This window comes from Alligator mississippiensis, chromosome 1, assembly GCF_030867095.1.
Source record: "Alligator mississippiensis isolate rAllMis1 chromosome 1, rAllMis1, whole genome shotgun sequence".
Classification (NCBI taxonomy): domain Eukaryota; kingdom Metazoa; phylum Chordata; order Crocodylia; family Alligatoridae; genus Alligator; species Alligator mississippiensis.
The window spans coordinates 63560457-63579856 of NC_081824.1; the positions used below are offsets into that span (position 1 = coordinate 63560457).

The following is a 19400-nucleotide window of genomic DNA, read 5'->3' on the forward strand; positions in this document are numbered from 1 at the left end:
GCCCAGAACTGCAAAGCATGCTGGGACACTGGAGGACTGTGGTTTAACTTGAACCAGGAAGGGGTTTGGGACAGAAGTTTCATAAATTGGTTTGACCCAAATCAGTTAAGCAAGTCTGATACTACATTCAACCACATTTATCTTAAACCAGTTCTAGTCATTTTGAAACTGGTTTATATGCACTGAACTTCTATTCTGTTACAGTTTTAAACCAGTTTCTGATCACTTAAACTGGTTTATGTGTCATTTCTGTCTCTGGCCATAGGGTCTGGGGCCAGGGAGGGGGCTTAAATCCTCCCAAGTACAGAACTGCCTTGCCCTGCTAAACTTACTGAAAGTTACTGCTGGCTCTGACTGGACTACAAATCCCAGAGGCACCTGGAAGCAGGAAGAGGAAGTGATGAGCAACCCTGCAGAGTCCTGCTGCTGTAATTCTGGACTGCAAATCCCAGAGACCTTGGGGGCAGCAGGAAGTGAACATACAGCCTATACTAGCTACGTGCCAGAGAGCTGTGCTCTAGCACCCCACATTCTTGCCTGAGCTACTGCAGGGATGTGGCTGCATTACCTATATCAAAAGTGAAAGTCTATCCAGTTGTTTCTCAATTTAATCTCTGCAGTTTAAACTAACCTGTAAAGACTAAATCAATTCACCATTGGGCTTTTTGACTGTCTTTACTTAGCCTTGTAATTTTTCTTCAAGCTTATTTCAAAGGATTATTTTAATACATTGTAGTCCATTTCTGAGCTTAGGCAAATACTGTTTTTTTATATATAGGCTTCAGTCCTTGGTGAGCTTTAGTCAGGTAGTGTCCTGCACCCCTTGCAACAACTATCTTAGTTTAGAGCTCTCTACTATACTGCTATGCAACTTTATTCTAAGTCCAAGAAATGTCAGTAAAATAACAGAAGCTACTTTCTGGCATAAAACAGTGAAATTGTACTCATACCTAGCTATCTAATCAGGACTCTCCTACCATTAGGAGAAATAACTCCAAATTTACAAAATCAGCATTTTTTTAAACTAAAGTGCTACCTGATTTGTAATGTAATGGTCTAGAACAAAGAAACCTGACTGCCATAAGAGCCAATGAGCAAATTACCCAAAAGCTATTCAGGGTTTTAATGAACAACCATGTTAATTAACAGGAAAATTATGATAACAACAGTTTTTAAATACTTTAGTGTTGTACTAAGGAAAAAGACTTATCATTGAAAGCTGCACAGAAGCATGCTAATTTAGACAATTTCAACAGCAAACCATAATTTGAATCCTAATTGGATAGGCAAAAAACAATAAAAAGTTCTTAATATAGCTGGATTTTGCAGAGGCTGTTTGATTTAATTAATTAGAAGCCTGGTGCATTACAGTTCTAGAAAACCTTTTGTTAAAGTAGTATGTGATCTGTTTGCCCCTATATTTTCCATTTTTTCCATTTTAATAATTCTAGCTCTTTCCATTGGTGCAGCAGTTACAGAACATGAACACGCTGCCTGGTATATTGCTTGTGTTGGTGGGGTCAAATCTGTTAAGCACAAGTGATTTGGTTTGGTTGCCCCTACATAATGCATAGCTTTCACTGATGTAATGGGAATTTTGAATGCAAAAATATATACTAAATTAAAAATATATACTAAATCTATAAGCAGGCTGGGTGGTGTGGGGAGGAGGGAGTATCTGCAGTTCAGTATTTTTGTATCTTTATACCATGTCCCTAGGCAGGGAGGGGGCACCCTGCAGAAAAAAGGATTGGGCCCATCATAGCTCCAGTGAATGGAGCAAGCAGCAGGCACTCAGCATGATTCCTTCAGTCATGATTCCTATAATTGTGCCAGGCACTTGCTGTTGCCACCTGCCATTCACCAGAGCACTGAGGGGCCCGATCCTTCCTTCTGCAGAGCGCCCCTTTCCCCACTGCATGGTGCAGGGCTTCTGAGTACTTCCTGCTGCTGCTGCTGCTGCTGGCTGTTCGCTGGAGCTCTGAGGGGCCTGATCCTTCCTTCTGAAGAGCATCCTCCACTCCCGCTGCCACCACCAGGCAACCAGGTATGCCATGGTGACCCACTCTAGGGCTCTTCTGGAAGCTTAGGGCAAGGTGTGGGGGAAGGCCAACAGTAGCAGGGCTCAAGGCATGCTTGTCCCTACTAGGCAGGCAGTCAGGGATGGCCTGGCTGCTCGGTTCTGCTCAACATTCTCCAGCAGCCCTGGAGCCCATGAGACACAGTGGGAGTCATACATGAGCACTCCCAACCTGCTGGCCTAGATGTGGAGGCAGCCTGCATGCCCCCTTCACCCCCAATCAAAGACTGAACCTGTGTTCTGTTCACTCCCAATCTAACCTATGTCTTACAAAAACCTCTGTAGGTTAAATCAATTCCACCCCGGGCTTTTCGAACGTCTGTACCTAGTCAAAAAGGAAGCCATATTAACTAACAATAGGGAGTTTACCATTCTGATACACATGTCTGTATTGATTTATACCACACGCATAATCATAAAAAACATAAGATGTTGTAATGTGGGCCTCATAATAATACATACCATTGGTACTTTTACAATTTATTTTTAAATTAGATGATGTTACTAAAAGAAGTTTAATACTATAACTGACTTCCTTTTCCACCCAGTGAATTATGGATTTGAAGTCCAGATTTTTGTACTTATTACTAAGTAGAGCTAGGTAGGAAATGGTTTCCTGGAGAATTTCCTGTTCCACATTGGGAAGACCCCTTTCAAAGCTTTAAATGAAAAAGGAAGAAAAGAGACAGAGACTGTGTTACACCAGAACAACCAAGAGCCTAGTGACTCAAACATTCATGGCACATCTGCATGTGCAGTGGACTTGCTTAATCAAGTACTAAATGACTGCACAGTAACTGACTTTACTGGATAGTCCCATTGCTGCATGGTTATTTTTAGACGCTACTGCGCAGTAGCGACGCCATCATGGTTGGTGCCTGGCAAAGCTACAGCACTGTAGCAACGAGCTATAGTGCAATAGCTTCTTGCTACTGTGCTATCGCATCTCATTTAGACGCACCCTCACTGAGGTAGTAGAGGGTAAAATTCAAGTTCCTGGTCTGAATCAGGCAGAACAAGGACCTGCATCTGCAGCTGTGGGCAAGACAGGACTTTTCACTTTCTTTCTGATTTTTAACAAGATATCCCACTCTAGACCTAAGCACCATTTCCAATTAAAACTTGTATGAATAATCTTGTGGTAAGTTTCTGTTGTGACAAAGTAACATTTTCTGAAAAAATACACGTTTCAGAAAAATCCCAACCAGCTCTAGTTAGTAGAAATTTATTGCAGGATCAAGCTTTGCCTGTTTCCATGTAAAATAAAAGGTCTCGATGTCATGTGTTTTCTACAGAGTATAACCCAGTAACCTTAGGTCATTTAATATTTTCTGTCTCATAATTAAAATCTTAATAAGGTGAATTATGGATAAGCAAGTCAGCAATAATGAAAAAAACCCTTTCAGTAATGTATCAATAACAGCCTAATTCTGTCATTTTCACACATGCAAAATCTTCCATTAAAATTGATAGCAGCTTGAGATAAGGACTACATACTGGGCTTAAAGGGATTATGTGCATCCCCTCAATACTAAGCCTGGGAGCACCAAAGCAAAGCATTACTCGCTTATTCCCTCTCACTCTGTGTGTGCCATGACCTAAAAATGACACCTTGTAGACACATCAGTACAGCTGTGAGCTTGTGCCAGTAAGCACACCTGAGATAGCAAGCTGAAGACCAGCACTGTAGCACCCCGGACCCTCGAAGGAAATCCCATTGCTTTTTTTTTGAGAGTTGACACATATGCAATAAGAGTCAATGAGAGGTACTTTAAAGCAGTGTTCCTGGACCCAGCATGGAGGCAAGCCCTAAAAGTCACATTTAAACAACAGCAACTTAGAAAATGCAAAGTAAGAGTGAAGTTACACATAACACAGCATACTAATGGCACTTAAAATATGAGTGTCCACATGTTAAAGCTTGTTAATTCATGCTAAGCTCTGAGCATCTCAAAGTTATGCCACATCAGGCAAGGGTTAACTCTGGGCCTTGCTACCTACCTGTGACAAAGCACCTTTTGGGTGTCTGTCACTTTAAGGGATGGAAGCAGGCAGCCAGCAGGTGCAGGCCAGCCTTGATGAAGCAGTCATTTTGGATCCTTGCTCTTAGGGCTGGAGCAGCAGTTTGCTGCTAGTAGTTGATGAGGCAACATGTAGCTAAGCTGTGGCTTGAAATATCTTGGAGGTAAGAGCAGGAGCTATGGGGATGGCAGGAGGTGCCTGGTCCTGTGTATGACTGGACACTATACCCTGCCAGGGAAGGGTGTCCTGGTGGGATTCTTTGTGGTAAGGGAGTCCCCAAGAAATGCCAGGCTAGTTAACTTCCCAGTGAAAGGCAGGTAGGGGCACTTTAATCCCAACCCCCACCATCCAGTGGGTCATTGTGGGAGCAGTGGGGCCAGGCACACCTGCTGAGTGGCACTTGAGCCCATAGGGGTGTAAGATCTGGGAGTGGGGGCCAAACATGCTTAGAGAGGAGCACCTGAGCCCAAGGGGGTGTACGATGCCAGGCCCTAGTGAGAGGGTGGTGTTGAAGCCAGGTATGCTTAGTGAGAGGCGCCTCAGCTTACAGGGGCCCCAGCATAGGAGCAGTGTTGGTCCATGAAAGGGGTGAAGTGGCCTGGTGAGGGTGGCACTTCCAGTTTCACTTTTCCTTACAAGCCAGCATGCCGGTTAACAGCATGCCAGCTTGTAACGTGCCGGTTACCAGAGTGTTAATTGTATTATGGTTTACAACCTAACAACTTCCTTTATATATTTTAAAAGATGAATAGGGAAAAAAACACTCCTTAAATCCCAATTTAAAGATATCTGCATAAAGAAATTGTGACTCTTCAAGTCATTTAGCTTCATCAATGTACATTAAGGACCTGATCCTGCAAACTATGCAGTGTACATGGGTTGGTTTTCTCTAGCTGCAATTGTTAAACTAAAATATATTTAATTTTATGGTAGCTTCTACTGGTTTAGGAGAGACTCTGAACACTTCCATAAATATAAATGGGTAATCGTCTTAGCATTAGTGATGTCTCTCCTGACAAATGAGCTAAGACATTTCTTAGTTCAAGCAAACAGGGACAACAAACAGTGCAATTTACAAGCAGTTCACTAGAAGCAAGAGGGGGAGGGAGAAATAGAGTCAGACACCAGATCCTGCTCTTTGAAGCCAAGTGAGCAAAGCTTGCCTTTTGTGTTTGGTTTGCTGAGTGGCTTTGGATTTTTTTTTTGGTGGGCTGCGTGTGTTTTGGGCATGTACTCTGAGGAGCTGGGAGTGCTGTTAGCTGAGTCATTGCTGGTTGATTGTTGCCTGTGTTTGACAAAAGCTGTAACAAGGAGGTGGAGTCAGGTCCAGCAGGGTATAAAAAGAGACTTCCTGAGGGACCAGGGAGTATGTGAACAGGGGCAGCTAACAAAGCAGTTTGCAAGTGGTTCAGAAGTCAGTTTGCCAACCCACTCTTTGAAGGGGAGCCTTTAAGGTTAGCTCTTTCTTTAACTAAAGAGTAGCTAACCTACATGTATTTAGTGTAAGTAGGTAAAACTCAGGAGTTAAATCAATACTTAAGCCCCTTGCTTAACTAGAGTCTTGAGTGAGGATGAGTTTGCAAAGGAGGTGCTAGGGAGACCAGCTCTTCATCCACCAGGCAGGACCACTGCTAGCTCTTCCTCTGTCCAGGCAGGACCACCCATCAAGGCTTTCACTCAGGTTCTGGTTTGGTGCTGTGGAGACTGCAGCTTTCTTCCAGTGACAGCCAGGTGGGAGAGTATCTGCAATGTGTGTAGTGACTCCTGGTGGTGTTCTTCAGGGAGCAAGCAAGAGAGCTACAGGAGGAGGTGGCAAGGCTCCAAAGCATCATCTGCCATGAGGACTTCATCAGTTCAGTGCTGGGGGAGACCTCTGGGACTGCGGAGGAAGGACTGCCAAAGGCAGCACTAAAGAAGGTAGAGGACACGTTCTCCCATGAAGGTGTAAGCTGGAAGTTTGTGACCTCTGGCAGCAAACAGAAATCTTCATCTCCACCTGCAATGATTTGCCTAAAGAACAGATATGGAGCCCTAGCAATACAGGAGGAGGAGCACATTCTATTGGTGGCATCCCAGGCCAGGCATCCCCAAGGTTGGGAGGATTGAGACCACTGCCACCAAGTGGAAGCGACAGGTGGTGTTGGTTGGTGTAACAGGGCACTGGGGTGTGCCTATTCCTGTGTGGGAGCAAGCAGCTGGAGAGGCAGCTTGCAGGTGGCAAAGGGGGTTAATTAGGGACTCATCTGACCAGTAGCAGGCCAGGCTAGAGATGTATAAGCACTGGGCCTGAGCCAGCCAGGCAGTCCAGCCCCAAGAGCCATGAAGTAAGGAGCTCCTAGCAGCAGGGTGACTGACTATGGAACTAAGCAAGCAACTTTTCAGGCCCATGAACAAGGGAAAGTACTTGGGTCAGAGAGGGGCTTATTATATGGGCAGGTGGCCTTGGTTTTATGTTATAACCCAGAGGAGGTTTGAGTACCTTGCAAAGGATGCCAGGGCTTGTTATTGAGTTGCACCAGTGGTTTAGTCTTGAGTCCTGTGAGCACAAGCTCAAAGCCTCCTTAGAGTACTGGTAACCCAAGAGTGGAGCCCAGCATAGAGTGCAGGAGCTCAGAGGATGTGGATCAGAAGATCCATGAACCCAGAGACTGGCTGGGAATAGGATCAGGAGATCTGTGAGCCCAAGACCCAGAAGGTGGCTGGGAGCATGATCAGAGAATCCAGAAGCACAAAGCAGGGCTGAGAGAGAGCAAAACTGAAGAAAGTCTAAAGATGGAGTGTGTCTGAGTATGGAACCAGGAGATTGAGGAGCCAGGGATTGGTAGAAAGCCAGACTAGAGGGTCTGTGGACCCAAAGAAGGGGTGCGAGCCACACTAGAGGGTCCACAAGTCCAAGAGGGGCTGTGAGCTAGCTCAGAGGGTCTTTGACTCCCATCCCTTCTTTGGGCTCAGACTAGAGGGCCCATGAGCTCAAAGAGAGGGGGTTGAGCATGGATAGCAGGGTCTGAGAGCCCAACCCCTGCAGGGGACAGAAGCATCCATTTACTGGCCTGACCTGTTGTCTCCAGAGGCCTGCTGCTTGCCCAGATCTGAGATATCACAGGGGGATTACCAAGTCTCATCCAGCCCTCTTTCTCCCACCCCATGATGCTCATCCATGTAGGTGTCAGTGATAATGCCAGGGGTGAGCAGATCAAAAGTGTCTACAGGGATCTGGTGCAAGGGTGAAGGGGACAGAGGCTTGGGTGGCATTCTCCTCAATACTTTCAGTCAAGGGAATGGGCCTGGGCAGGAATATACGCATCCTGTAGATCAATATATGACTGAACAGATGGTGCTGCCAGCAGGGCTTTGGCTTCTTTGACACCAGGATGTTGTTCCAAGACGAAGGATTGCTAGGAAAAAACAGGATCTACCTGATAAAGAGGGGGAAGCAAAGCTGGGAGATGGAGACCAAATCCCTGCAGTAAGTAGGTGACCTGGAAGAAGCATAAGCAGGAGAGGGCAACAGGGCAGGCATTCTCGCTCTTCCTAATAAAGTAGGGCAGTTGGCTAGTTTCCTCATCTCTGTACACGGATGCATGGAACTTGAGAAACGAGCAGGAAGAAATGGAAGTCTTCACACCATCCCAGAACTATGACATGTTTGAAATAACAGACTTGGTGGGATAGTGCTGTCATGGATGGACATAAACTATTCAGGAAGAATAGTCAGGGAGAAGAGGAGCAGGACTTGTGCTTTATGTAAAAGAGGTGTGTGATTGCTCAAAGGTCCAGTTTGAAACTGGAGATTGACCTGGATCCAGAGACTTTCAACAGGCCTAATGAAGATGTCATGATGGGTGTCTGCTATAGAGGGAGGGTGCAGTGGATGAGGCTTTCCTCAAACTGCTAGCAGAAGTTTCCTGATCACAAGCACTAGTTCCCATGGGGAACTTCAGTCACCCTGACATCTGCTGGGAGGGCAATGTAGCAGTGCACAGGTAATCCAGGAACTTTTGGAGAGTGTAGGGAACAATTTCCTGGCGCAAATGTTGGAGAGGCCACCTAGGGGGCGTGCTGTTGGCTTGTTGCTCACAAATAGCAAAGAACTGGTAGGGACTGTAGTAGTGGATGGCATCTTAGGCAGCAGCAACCACGAGATGATTGAATTCATGATCCAATGGAAAAGAAAGAAAAAGACCAGCAGAACAAGGACCCCAGAATTCAGAAAAGTAGACCTTGAATCATGTGTAGAACAGCTAAGCAGGACCCTCTGGGAGCCCAGTCTGATGGGAGAAGGAGTCTAGGAGAGCTGGTTGTATTTTAAAGAAACCTTACTGAGAGTGCAGGAACAAGTCATCCTGATGTGCAGGAAGACTAGCAGGTATGGCAGAAGACCAGCTTGGTTTAGCAGAGAATTCTTCAACAAGCTACAACACAAAAAGGAAGCTTCTAAGAAATGGAAACTTGGACAAACAATTAGGGAGGAATAGAAGAGTATTGCTTGGGCATGCAGGGATGAAGTCAGGAAGGCCAAAGTGCAGTTGGAGTTGCAGCTAGCAAGGTATGTGATGGATAGCAAGAAGGGTTTCTACAAGTATGTCAGCAACTAAAGAAAGATCAGGAAAAGTGTGGGTCCCTTACTAAATGGGGAAGGCAACCTAGTGACTGATGTGGAAAGGCTGAAGTACTCGATGCCTTTTTCACCTCAGTCTTCACAGACAAGTATGGTAGACGACCAGTTTTGCTGTAGGTCGAACTACTGCACCTGCCAGCATAGTCTGGGGAGCAGGCAAGCAGCCAACAGTGGTGAAAAGAGCAGGTTAGGGACTATACAGAAAAGCTGGATGTGTACAAGTCTGTGGAGTTGGATGCAATGCACCTGCGGGAGTTGGCTCATGATTGCAGGGCCTCTGGATATTATCTTTGAAAACTTGCTGCAATTGGGAGAGGTCCCAGGCAATTGGAAAAGGACAAATACAGTGTCCATCTTTAAAACAGGGAAGGAGGATGTGGGAGGACCACAGACTAGTCAGCCTCACCTCAATTCCTGAAAAAATAAGGGACTAGATCCTTAGGCCTATCTCCAGTTTCATACTGGAGTTCTCAGCAATCATACAGTTCATTTACAGAAAGCTCAACTCCTACTCCTCTTCTCCTCTGCCTATTCTTCCTGAACAGTTTATGCCTATCCACGACAGTGCTATCCATTTCTAAGTACCTGGAGGAGAAAAAGGTGATTAGGAACAGTCGGTGTGGATTCAGCAAGGGCAAGTCATGCCTTACCAACCCCAGTCATGCCTTCTATGATGAAATGACCGGTTCTGTGGAAGCGGTGAGAGCAATAGATGTGATTATATCTTGACGTTTTTCAAGACTTTTGATAATGGTCTCCCGTAACTTTCTTGCAAGCAAGCTACGAAAGTATGGGTTGGATGAATGGAGTGTAAAGTGGATAGAAAACTGGCTGGAGCATTGGGTTCAGAGGGTAGTAATCAGTGGCTCAACGTCTAGTTGGCAAATGGTATCAAGTGGAGTGCCCTAGGGGTTAGTCCTGTGGCCAGTGTTGTTCAATATCTTCATCAATCACCTTGAAGATGGGATGGAGTGATCCCTCAGCAAGTTTGCAGATGACAGCAAGCTGGGGGGAGTAGCAGATACACTGGAGAGCAGGGGTAGGATTCAGAGAGACCTCGAGGATTGGACCAAAAGAAATCTAATGCTCTTCGATAAGCACAAAGTCCTGTACTTAAGATTAAGCAATCCCATGTACCAGTACAGGCTGGGGACCAAATTGATAAGCAGTAGCACTGCAGAAAATTACCTGGGGGTTATGGTGGACAATAAGCTGAATGTGAGCCAACAGTGTGCCCTTGTTGTGAGAGACTAATTGCATACTGTGCTGCATTAGTAGGAGCGTTGCCAGCAGATCAAAGGAAGTGATTCTTCCCCTGTATTCAGCACTGGTGAGGTCACATCTGGGGAACTGTATCCAATTTTGCCCCCCCCCCCCCACTACAAAAGGATGTGAACAAGTTGGAGAGAGTCCATCCAGGGGTAACAATAATGGTTAGATGACTGGGGCACATAACTTCTGAGGAGCAGCTGGGGGAACTGGACTTATTTAGGTTTGAAAAGAGAAGATTAAGGGGAGACTTAATAGCAGCCTTCAACTACCTGAAGCAGGGTTCCAAAGAGCCTGGAGCCCAACTGTTCTCAGTGGTGGCATATGACAGAACAAGGAGTAATGGTCTCAAATTGTGACAGGGGAAGTTTAGGTTGGATATTAAGAAAAACATTCTCATTAGAAGGGTAGTAAAGCACTGGAACAGGTTACCTAGAGAGGTAGTGGAATCTCCATCCTTAGGCTTTTAAGACCCGGCTAGACAAAGCCTTGGCTGAGATTATCTGGCTGGGGCTGGGGCTGGTCCTGATTTGAGCAGGGGGTTGGACTAGATGACCTCCTAAAGTCCTTTCCAGCCCTAATTTTCTAAGATTTATTTCTGCCCAAAAGAACTCATACTTTTGGCAGAAAATGTTTGTAAAACATATCTTTGTGTCTTTTAGTCCCTTGACTTAAGTATGCCTCCTTGAGTCTTCTCTTCAAGGCATGTGTATATGTGTGTGCATAAGTGCTCATGTCTCTTGTCACGAGACACTTTGTACTGGAGGAGACCTGGAATCAAATATAAGATTTCAGTACACAACGATTTTTTCCGACATACTATAATTAGGACCATCGACTATTTGTCATTCTTAATGATAATGCAAATATTGAATTCTAAACTCTAACAGCACTATTAGGCACCATTGCAAAGATATGAAAATAATTAGCACATTTCACTTCTTTCCAGCAGTTCATGGTAGTCATTTGATCCAAATGATTAACATTGTAAAATAGTACTAATGTATCCTATTTATGAATACATTTAATTCTTCTCTAAACTGGCTTCAAAACTTTTGTAGAATTTGAAATTTTAGGGAGGGCTCTTTGTGGTTGAATCAGATTCCATACAGAGTTCTTGCCACATCAGATAGACAGATATCTTTGATCATTTCAGCATGTATGGTACACAAGAAGGGCTTCCCATTGCACCTACATACGAAGTATGTTTTCCATGCCCATTAATTTTGCAACCTAAATTCAGCCTAAGCATGAATAGAATATCTACTGAATAGATACTTTATTTGAAATCAAGAATATATTTGGAGCTCTGCCACATTCCACTCTGGCCCCCATGATTCCCATATGAAAATAAGTAACCTCATCAAGAGAAACAAGGATAACATGCCCTGGATCCCAACCATGAACACACACAGCTAGAAACTTCATCTGTCCATATGTAAACCAGATGTAACAGTGTACACTATAATAGTGACAGGTAAATTACTGAAATACCATTTTCTTCTCTTTTCCAATCATAATGTATTTTGGCGGGGGGGGACGCGTTCTTGGCCGGTAATAAATGTCTACAAGGGAATGGGCTACACTGAGAATTATTACTACTAAATAGATTTTTACAATGCTACATGCAGTCCTTTCCAGAATTAATAAAGAACACTAGAGTACTATGCAGTAATTCTGTCCATATAATTAGCTGTAGTACCTCCTGAACTAGTGTAATTTAAAAAAAACCCAAACGAACAAAACCTATCAAGTTAATGGTTCCCTTGGTTTTCTTTAAAATAAATCAGTGGTAGACCTTTTCCCCTGCTGTGTTTTGGACAAGGAAACTTCAGTTTAGATTTATTTGTGATTTATGAATTCAATATAAGGCTATACAAAACTGAAAAAGAAGACCCTTGAGGGGGTAATCTACCAGCATGATAAATGTAATGACATTAAATCAAGCCAGCTCGTATAAGAAATTTAGTGTTTTGAAATTGCTGTATGCATGAATAGGCAAACTTAATGCCACATGTAGTACAAACATAAGCAGTATAGTAATGTAAGACCATTATTTACCAGTTAATTGGGCACTATGGCAAATCACAAAAATAATTGTGCCATTACTTCATGTAAATGAATGCTTGAGTTGGGAGCAGTACTGTCTGCAGCTGACTTGCTTCAGGAACATTAGCCTCTTGCAACATAAAAACGCATGCATGATTGATTGGGAAAATATCAAAGATGGGTCAATCCTTTTCTTGCAAATATTCCTCTGTTTAATTTATTTGTAATGCTCTCTTACTGATTCCATGCTAGTCCTCATTCTGCAAAGAATAACAAATTAACTGGATGACAAGAAAAAGCATTATTCTGGGCAGAAAAATGTTTTCACTGGCCAAATAAAAAATAACTTTCATCCTCTATTTTTTGACAAACTGCTTAATAAGCTCCTTTAAGCACTTTTCTCTGCTTTTTGGTTAACTCTCAAACTTATTTAATCGTTTCAAAGCTAAGTACCATAAGTTATACTTTGGAAGTAAATCTAAATGAAGATTTACCATACTTGTATTTTAACATATAATGTCACACCACATTCTTTAGATTCGGACCATCTTAAGAAGAAGTGAGGCAAATTCTGCTGCAACTCTATTGGCTTCAATGGTGTTACTGACAGCACAATTTTTCCTACTATACCTGCTATAAATATAACTCAATGTATAAAAATGAGTAGTTTTAAAGACCATTTAAACTTGAAGACCAATAAGGCCAGATTTGCCTGAGTTTTACACACATACCACTGCATATAGAAAATGTTCACATAATTTAGTAGTATATGGATAGAATAATTTATTTGGGGCGATAAGCCAGTTCTGGTCATTTAGACTAAGTACAAACATTCAGAGAGGTTAGATCACATTAAAAATAGCCACCCAATCTAACTTAGTTTACCCAGGTGTGGACCTTACACTTGGATTTAGATCCCTAGTTAGGTCAATCTGAATTGTACAGGATACAGGAAATTTAGATTGGTCTAAAAATGCCTGGCCTGATCTAAATTAACCATACCTCCAAAGTAGTCTAATTTATTGGTCTTGCCTGACCTAATCTAAGTAAACTTCTATACAGTGCACTGCCCTGGGACTGGGAAAGCCCAGTCACTGGCCCCAGCCCTGGGTCTGCACTTTTCCTACCCACCCCCTGGCACTGGGCTATGTTGAGCCCTCTGGCATCTCAGCCCCTCCCCTAGATGGACAACCCCTGGTCTGATGGGGAGAGATTCCCATTTTCCTGAGCTCCCTCATGGATGCTGTCTGCCCCTCAATCCTCCCCAGCCACCATGGGTGCATCCAGATGAGTGAGAACATGCCTGTTGCGGTGTCTGAAAGCAGTTTGAGATGCTGCAAGAGGCATGCGGGGAATGAAAAAACGTTTCCTGCACTGCATATTTCTATCAAATCCTGATATCAAAATTTAAAAAAAAAACCCTTCCACTGAAAAAAGTGGTGTGTGGAGCATGCCCTGAGGCAACAGGAGGCTGAGTCCTCCAGAGAGTCTCTCTGGCATACAGCCAGAGTATCTCTATGGCTGCCCTGCTGCCTCAGCATGCTGGGGTAAATAGGAACAGGGCAAAGGTGCAGCAGTGACCCAGACCCAAGCACTGTCTCAGGTAAACAAGGACTGTGTGGGGGTGGGGGTGGAGGGGCTGTAGGTGGGGGGACTGCTCCGGGGGGGTGGGTCCCCTGCTTTCCACCTCACATGGTGCACAGCCCCTCACCCCCCCCCCCCAGCAGCAGCGGTCATCCTGGCACTCGGGGGGGGGGGGGGGGGCCACTACTGACTGGTAGAGCCCCCAGGCAGCACGGCTTTGACCCAGCCACCTGGGACCTGGTGCTGCCTGTGCCACACAGCATTGTGCCAGCCCGGCCCATTAGCACACCCTCAGACAGAACCAAGACACTCCTGCTGTCACCCAGGGTCCTGACACCACTCGCGGGGGATGCAAACCCTCAGGCCCGGCTGGGTCCTGACTCCATGGGGACCCACCCAGGCCCAAGGGCGCGCATCCCCTGTATGCAGTGCCAAGATCCCGGGTGACGGCAGGAGCGGCCAGTTCTGCCTGAGAGCTTGCGCTAGCAGGCATGGCCAGTGCAGCACTGTGTGGCGTAGGCAATGCCATGTCCCAGGAGGCTAGGGCCACGCTGTGCTGCTGGGTGGCTCTGCCAGTCAGTAGCAGGCCCTGAGCACCAGGATGGCTGCTGCTGCTGCTGGTGGATGTATGCCATGTGGTTTGTAGGATGCAGGTGGGATGTACACTGCAGCCCTGCTCCTTGCCCACACCAGTGCTGGGACATACTGCCCCACCCTGTGGGTGCCTCTGGTCCCAGGAACCACTTGGGTGTGTGAGCTGGGGGGGGGGGAGTACAAATGTGAGATGAGGGAAAGGGGGAGGAGTGCTCTGGGTAGCAGAAGCTCATAAATCTGGGCTTAGAGCACCCCTTTCCCCCTAAAGAAGCCTGTTCAGGAGGAGGCCAGCCTGGAAGAGAAGGGGCTTGCCCAGCCCAGTCCCTGAGCCCCAGTCAAGGGCTTCTCAGAAATGGCATGAAGATCACTGGGGCCTGGACACAGGTGCATGGAGCAAAAGAGCGAGGGCTGGCACTGCTCAGAGCCACAAAGCAGTGGGTGGAACAGCAGCAACTGGACTTATGTCCTGGTGCTGGGACAGAACTGTGGCCGGGAGGGAGCCAGTGGGAGCAGGCAGGGCCTGCAGGTCAGGAGTGAGGGGCACTCAGAGGAGATAGTGGGTTGAAAGTGAGGGGCAGGGGCAGAGCACAGGAATATCAGTGCTGCTCAGCGCCGCACTTCCTGGTGAGAGAAGGGATCAGGAACAGCTCTGATTTTTCTATAACTAAAAAAAACCAAAAACCAAAAAAAAACAAAACCCAAAAGCAAACCTCAAATTGTATAGGTATTTAGAATTCATTTCATTACGATGATAGAGGCACTGGCAGGCTTCCAAACTGCTTTAAAATTGTAAATATATCAATAAAATATTGCCCAACTAATTTCTCTAGATAGATAGATATTAGTGGCATTTCACTTTAATCATGGAAGAATACAGATTTGGGGTATTTTAATGAGAGAATTTGAGTTTCTTATCAGAGAAGTTGCAATTTTTAAACCGCAGAGATCCTGTTGTTCCCTGTTGAAGCAAGTGGCAAGACCCAGGCAGAAAAGCCTGCCCAGGACCAGCACCAGAGACTCTGCTGGAGGGCAGACAAGGTGGCTGACTTGGCCATTTGGAGCCAAGAGGACATGCTTTGACAGTTCAAAGCAGGCCTCTGCAATGAGCACATCTTCTGGGCGGTAGCTGCCCAGATGGCAGAGCAGAAGCACCAGAAGACATGACAGTAGTGCTGCTCAAAGGCCAACTGTGCATCCATGGCCCACTGGCAGCTGGCCCAGAGGTGCAGGAGGCTTTGCTGCTGTACCCATACCACAACCCTTGCGGCCATGCAGTTCCCATCCAGGTCTGGCAGAGGCACAGCCATGGGGCCTCAGGTCCAATAGGGCAATTGCTTTTGCAGGTGGTGGCAGGTTACAGTTGGGCAGCAGCTCCAACTGCTAGACTGCTGCAGTGGGTAAAGGGTGCAGGGGCCACTCTAGGTAAGGGCTGCTTTAGCAGTCCAGCTGGCACAAGGGGCTAGTGTCCCAAGATACCAACTGGATGGACCTCAGAAGCTCCTGAGGGCAAGTAGCCCTGAGCTTCTTGGCAGGGCAGCTTTTCACAGTGCTGGGACCAGTACAGGGGCTGGCCCCAGCCCCTACCTCTCCCTGGCTGAAGATCCACGAGGAACTGGGCAGGGTCAGTTTGCCCCAAGTGGCACAATTTGCCTCGCAACCAAGTGCATGTTCAGGCATGTATGTTGAGGCACAAATCTCTGCCGCAAACTTCTGCCACTGCTATTTGAGCTGCTGCAAGTACATGTGCCTGCATATGTGGACACATCCCCTTACTCCCCAATTTGTCCCACAAATGCCTGTCTCTCCAATCCCCCTGTGGACCACACTAGCCTCCCTGATTTCCTCCTGCAGATTTTTTTTCTGCTCCCCCAATCCACCCCACAGATCCCACTTGCCCCCACCACCCATCCATTGACCCTGCTTGCTTCCCTGACTTTTTTTTTTCCCCTTTTCCCCACCCCCCCAGCCTCCCCGCTATCCCCTCTCATCCCAATTTATTTTAGATTGAGTTAAAAATTACCCAATCTAACCTCCCCAAATGTCTGTACATACCTTAATGCAGGGGCAGGCAATTATTTCAGGTGGAGGACTGCTTAACAAGGTTTGGTGAGCTGTTGAGGGCCACATGGGTAGCCCTGCCCCCTGACAGGTGCCCCGCCCTCTGGTCACCATCTTGGAATCGGAAGTCCCACCTGGTAACCCCAGACCTTTGCCACTGGAAAACCCCTGACCTTGCCCCCCAGAAATACTCCTTTTGGAAGGGGTGGGATTGTCATCGTACAACCAGAAAAAAAAACAAACAATCCTACACTAAATGTCAAACACCTGCTATAATGTTTTAATTTTATTACAAAACATACTTTTGCCATGATTCATGTTTGTATACTGTATATAGATGGGACTGCATAATAACTCAAAAATAAAATATTAGTCTCTTATATTGTGTGGGGGTGTGTGGTGGGTTATGGGTGGTGTAGGCCAAGGTGTGTGTATGGTGGTTTGTGCGTGCAGTAGGGTATGGAGAGAGATTGTGAGAGGGCATGGCAGTGGGGGGCATAGGGTATGTTGGGGGCTCGTGTGGCATTTGTGGGGTATGGGCGTGTGGCTCTGGAGCGTGCCGTCCTCTCCTGCAGTCAATGCAGGCAACACTGGAGGGGGAGGGATGGTATGCCTGTTTCTGTGTATGTGGTTTGTGGTTGGGGGGGGGTGAAGGCAAGTGGGAGGGGTGTGAGGACCCCCCCCCCCACACACACACACACACTACCCCATGGTGTAGCAGCAAGTTAGGGTGCAAATGCCTGGCTTTGGCAAGCACTGTACGTCACAGCAAGGACCACAGCCCTCACTGGGCTGTTTGTTTCCCTGGCACTCACCGCACTCATGGGGCACAGGAGGGAAGCCCCAGTGCTAGAGCTGGCTGCATTCCCTGCCCCAACCCACTCCAGTGCCTGGGGCTTACCTTCTGTGTCCCATGAGTGCAGGGAGTGCAGGGGTGGTGCTCCTTGCAGCACTGGCTGGAGCCAGAAGCCAGGCACCAGCACCAAATAGAGCACCACCTTCTCCCCTGCATTGCCCCCACTGCTGCCCCTGCCTGCCATGGCTGCACACCATGAGGGAGTGTTGGGAGGAGTCCCCATGCCTTTCCCCTCTCACACCCACGTGTTGTCCCCACCTCCCTGGGTGAGGGCTCTATGCTTCAACCAGCCCCAGCCCCATGCTCCCCCCCCACCCCCCAGCTGCAGGACCACCCCAGCCTTCCCCTTCCCTACCTGCTGCTTGGAGGAAGCAGAATTCTGGGGAAGCCTGCAGCAGTCCTGCCTCAAGCTAGAAGAGCCTACCATGAAGGTAGGACCAAAGCATAAAAGGTATCTTGGGGGCAGGTGTAGGTGCCTCACTCCCACCCTTATGGGCGGAAGGGCTGGGTGGGGCACAATTCACTGGGGGTTGCCACAGGCCAGATGAAAGTGCCTGGTGGGCTAAATCTGGCCCACAGGCCATATTTTGCCCACCCCTGCCTCAATGAGAACTAGGTCCAGCCTCATATCTGAAAGTCAACACAGGTTGCACCAGCTGACCAAATGAGTTTGTTTCTTTTCTCAAAGTGCTACAGGATATTTCTAACAAACTTCTGTAAATAAATCAGCATTTCTTGAACTCTTTTGAGTACCCCACATCCATACTAGTACTGTGGAGTAAGATAAGAATATTCCTGCCAAACTATTCAGCCTCAAAATAAGAACTCTGTTCTGAATTTGGGTGTATGCTGTATATTCTTGGGTAGCTGGCCTGACCCTGAAACTCTGAAGTCACCAGGAGATTCACCACTGACATTCATAGTGTTGGTTCAGGCCCTTAAGGCTTACACATTAATTAGCTGATTTTGGAATATACTTTGTTTCAGAGAGCAGGCTAGGACATCTAATAAGGGAACTCTGGAGATTATTTATTGTATGGCTGCGCAAATATCTTGGGATTTGGATCCCTCGCAGAAAGTTTTTAACTGTACTTCTCTTCCTGAACCAAGCTAAACTCCAGGGGCATTTTTACACAAGCAAGTGCCCCAGGCTATGATGCTTGCAATTCTATAAGCGGCAAAATGTGTGTTAACACTGAGAAAATAGTGGTGGCGTGCTTTTGAACTAGAACACATTGGAAGTGCTTCAGTTCAACAGCATATCACCGCCACTTTCTGCACGCTGACATGCATTTTGCTGCTTATATAACTGCACATGGCACGGCACAGTTCACCTCAGCTCATGTACGGAGCAGTTTCAGTTAATCGAGTCTGCTCCAAAGTGGCAGATCTCTGGTGTGTCCCAGGACAAAAAAGTATGTGTATAAATGCCCCAAGTGCTTGAGATTGTCAGGATTTCTTTCTTGTAACTTGTTTGTGTTACCTGTAAAAGATATTCTTCTTCTTTGCTCTTTCCAGGAGTTTGTCATGATTGTTGTCTTTGGTTTGGAGTTTATCATTCGTATCTGGTCTGCTGGCTGCTGTTGTCGATACCGGGGATGGCAAGGAAGGTTAAGATTTGCAAGGAAACCTTTCTGTGTAATCGGTGAGTATCCCAATTATAGTTCATTTCAATGTAAATAATACAAAAAATTCACCCACTCACACATTCACTTTATTTCTAAATGAAATACAAAAGAGTCAAATTCTGTTTAAAGTCATTCTAGTATAATCCAATTTTAGAATTATAACCTCTGCTCAAGAAATTTCTGGTTTTAAAATCTGCAGAAGTTCCTAAATACTAATCTATATACAGGTACTCCTCACTTAATGACCTACCTGTTTAACGACTGCGCGGACTTACTGCCAGCTCTCCGAGCAGTCGGTATTGTACGAAACGTATTGTGGAAACGGCAGCGTGGCGTCTCAAGCCAAGGCACGCAGTATCAAGGGGCGGCTCCTCGCTTATCAACCAATTCGCTTAACGACCTAGTCGCAGGAACGGAACTCGGTCGTTAAGTGAGGAGTGCCTGTATACTTTTCATATTTTTCTAAAAGACAATTTTTTGTTTGGATCAGGATAGACAAAATGTGTTGATATTTCCATTAGGTAAACATGAGGTGTGATCATAGATCTCACTGAAATAAACGAATAGCTGTTCATTTGTTGATCCTGAATGTTACCCATCTATGCCCTTCTTCTCGTAATTCTTCTTTGATTGCAGATATTA

General features: G+C 46.2%; 1 protein-coding gene across 2 annotated transcripts in view; it reads left to right on the top strand.

The window, feature by feature from the left end:
* KCNQ5 (potassium voltage-gated channel subfamily Q member 5) overlaps positions 1–19400 on the top strand; it is a 635336-nt gene that overhangs the window by 442204 nt on the left and 173732 nt on the right. Inside the window, exons 1-2 of one of the 2 annotated variants that reach the window (XM_059731133.1) lie at positions 4185–4265; positions 18649–18775. In XM_059731133.1, coding sequence (XP_059587116.1) covers positions 18658–18775 — 118 coding nt within the window. In that variant the 5' untranslated portion in view covers positions 4185–4265; positions 18649–18657. Of the gene's footprint in view, positions 1–4184; positions 4266–18648; positions 18776–19400 lie in introns of those variants that run through there. The other variant, XM_059731129.1, reaches the window with a different exon arrangement.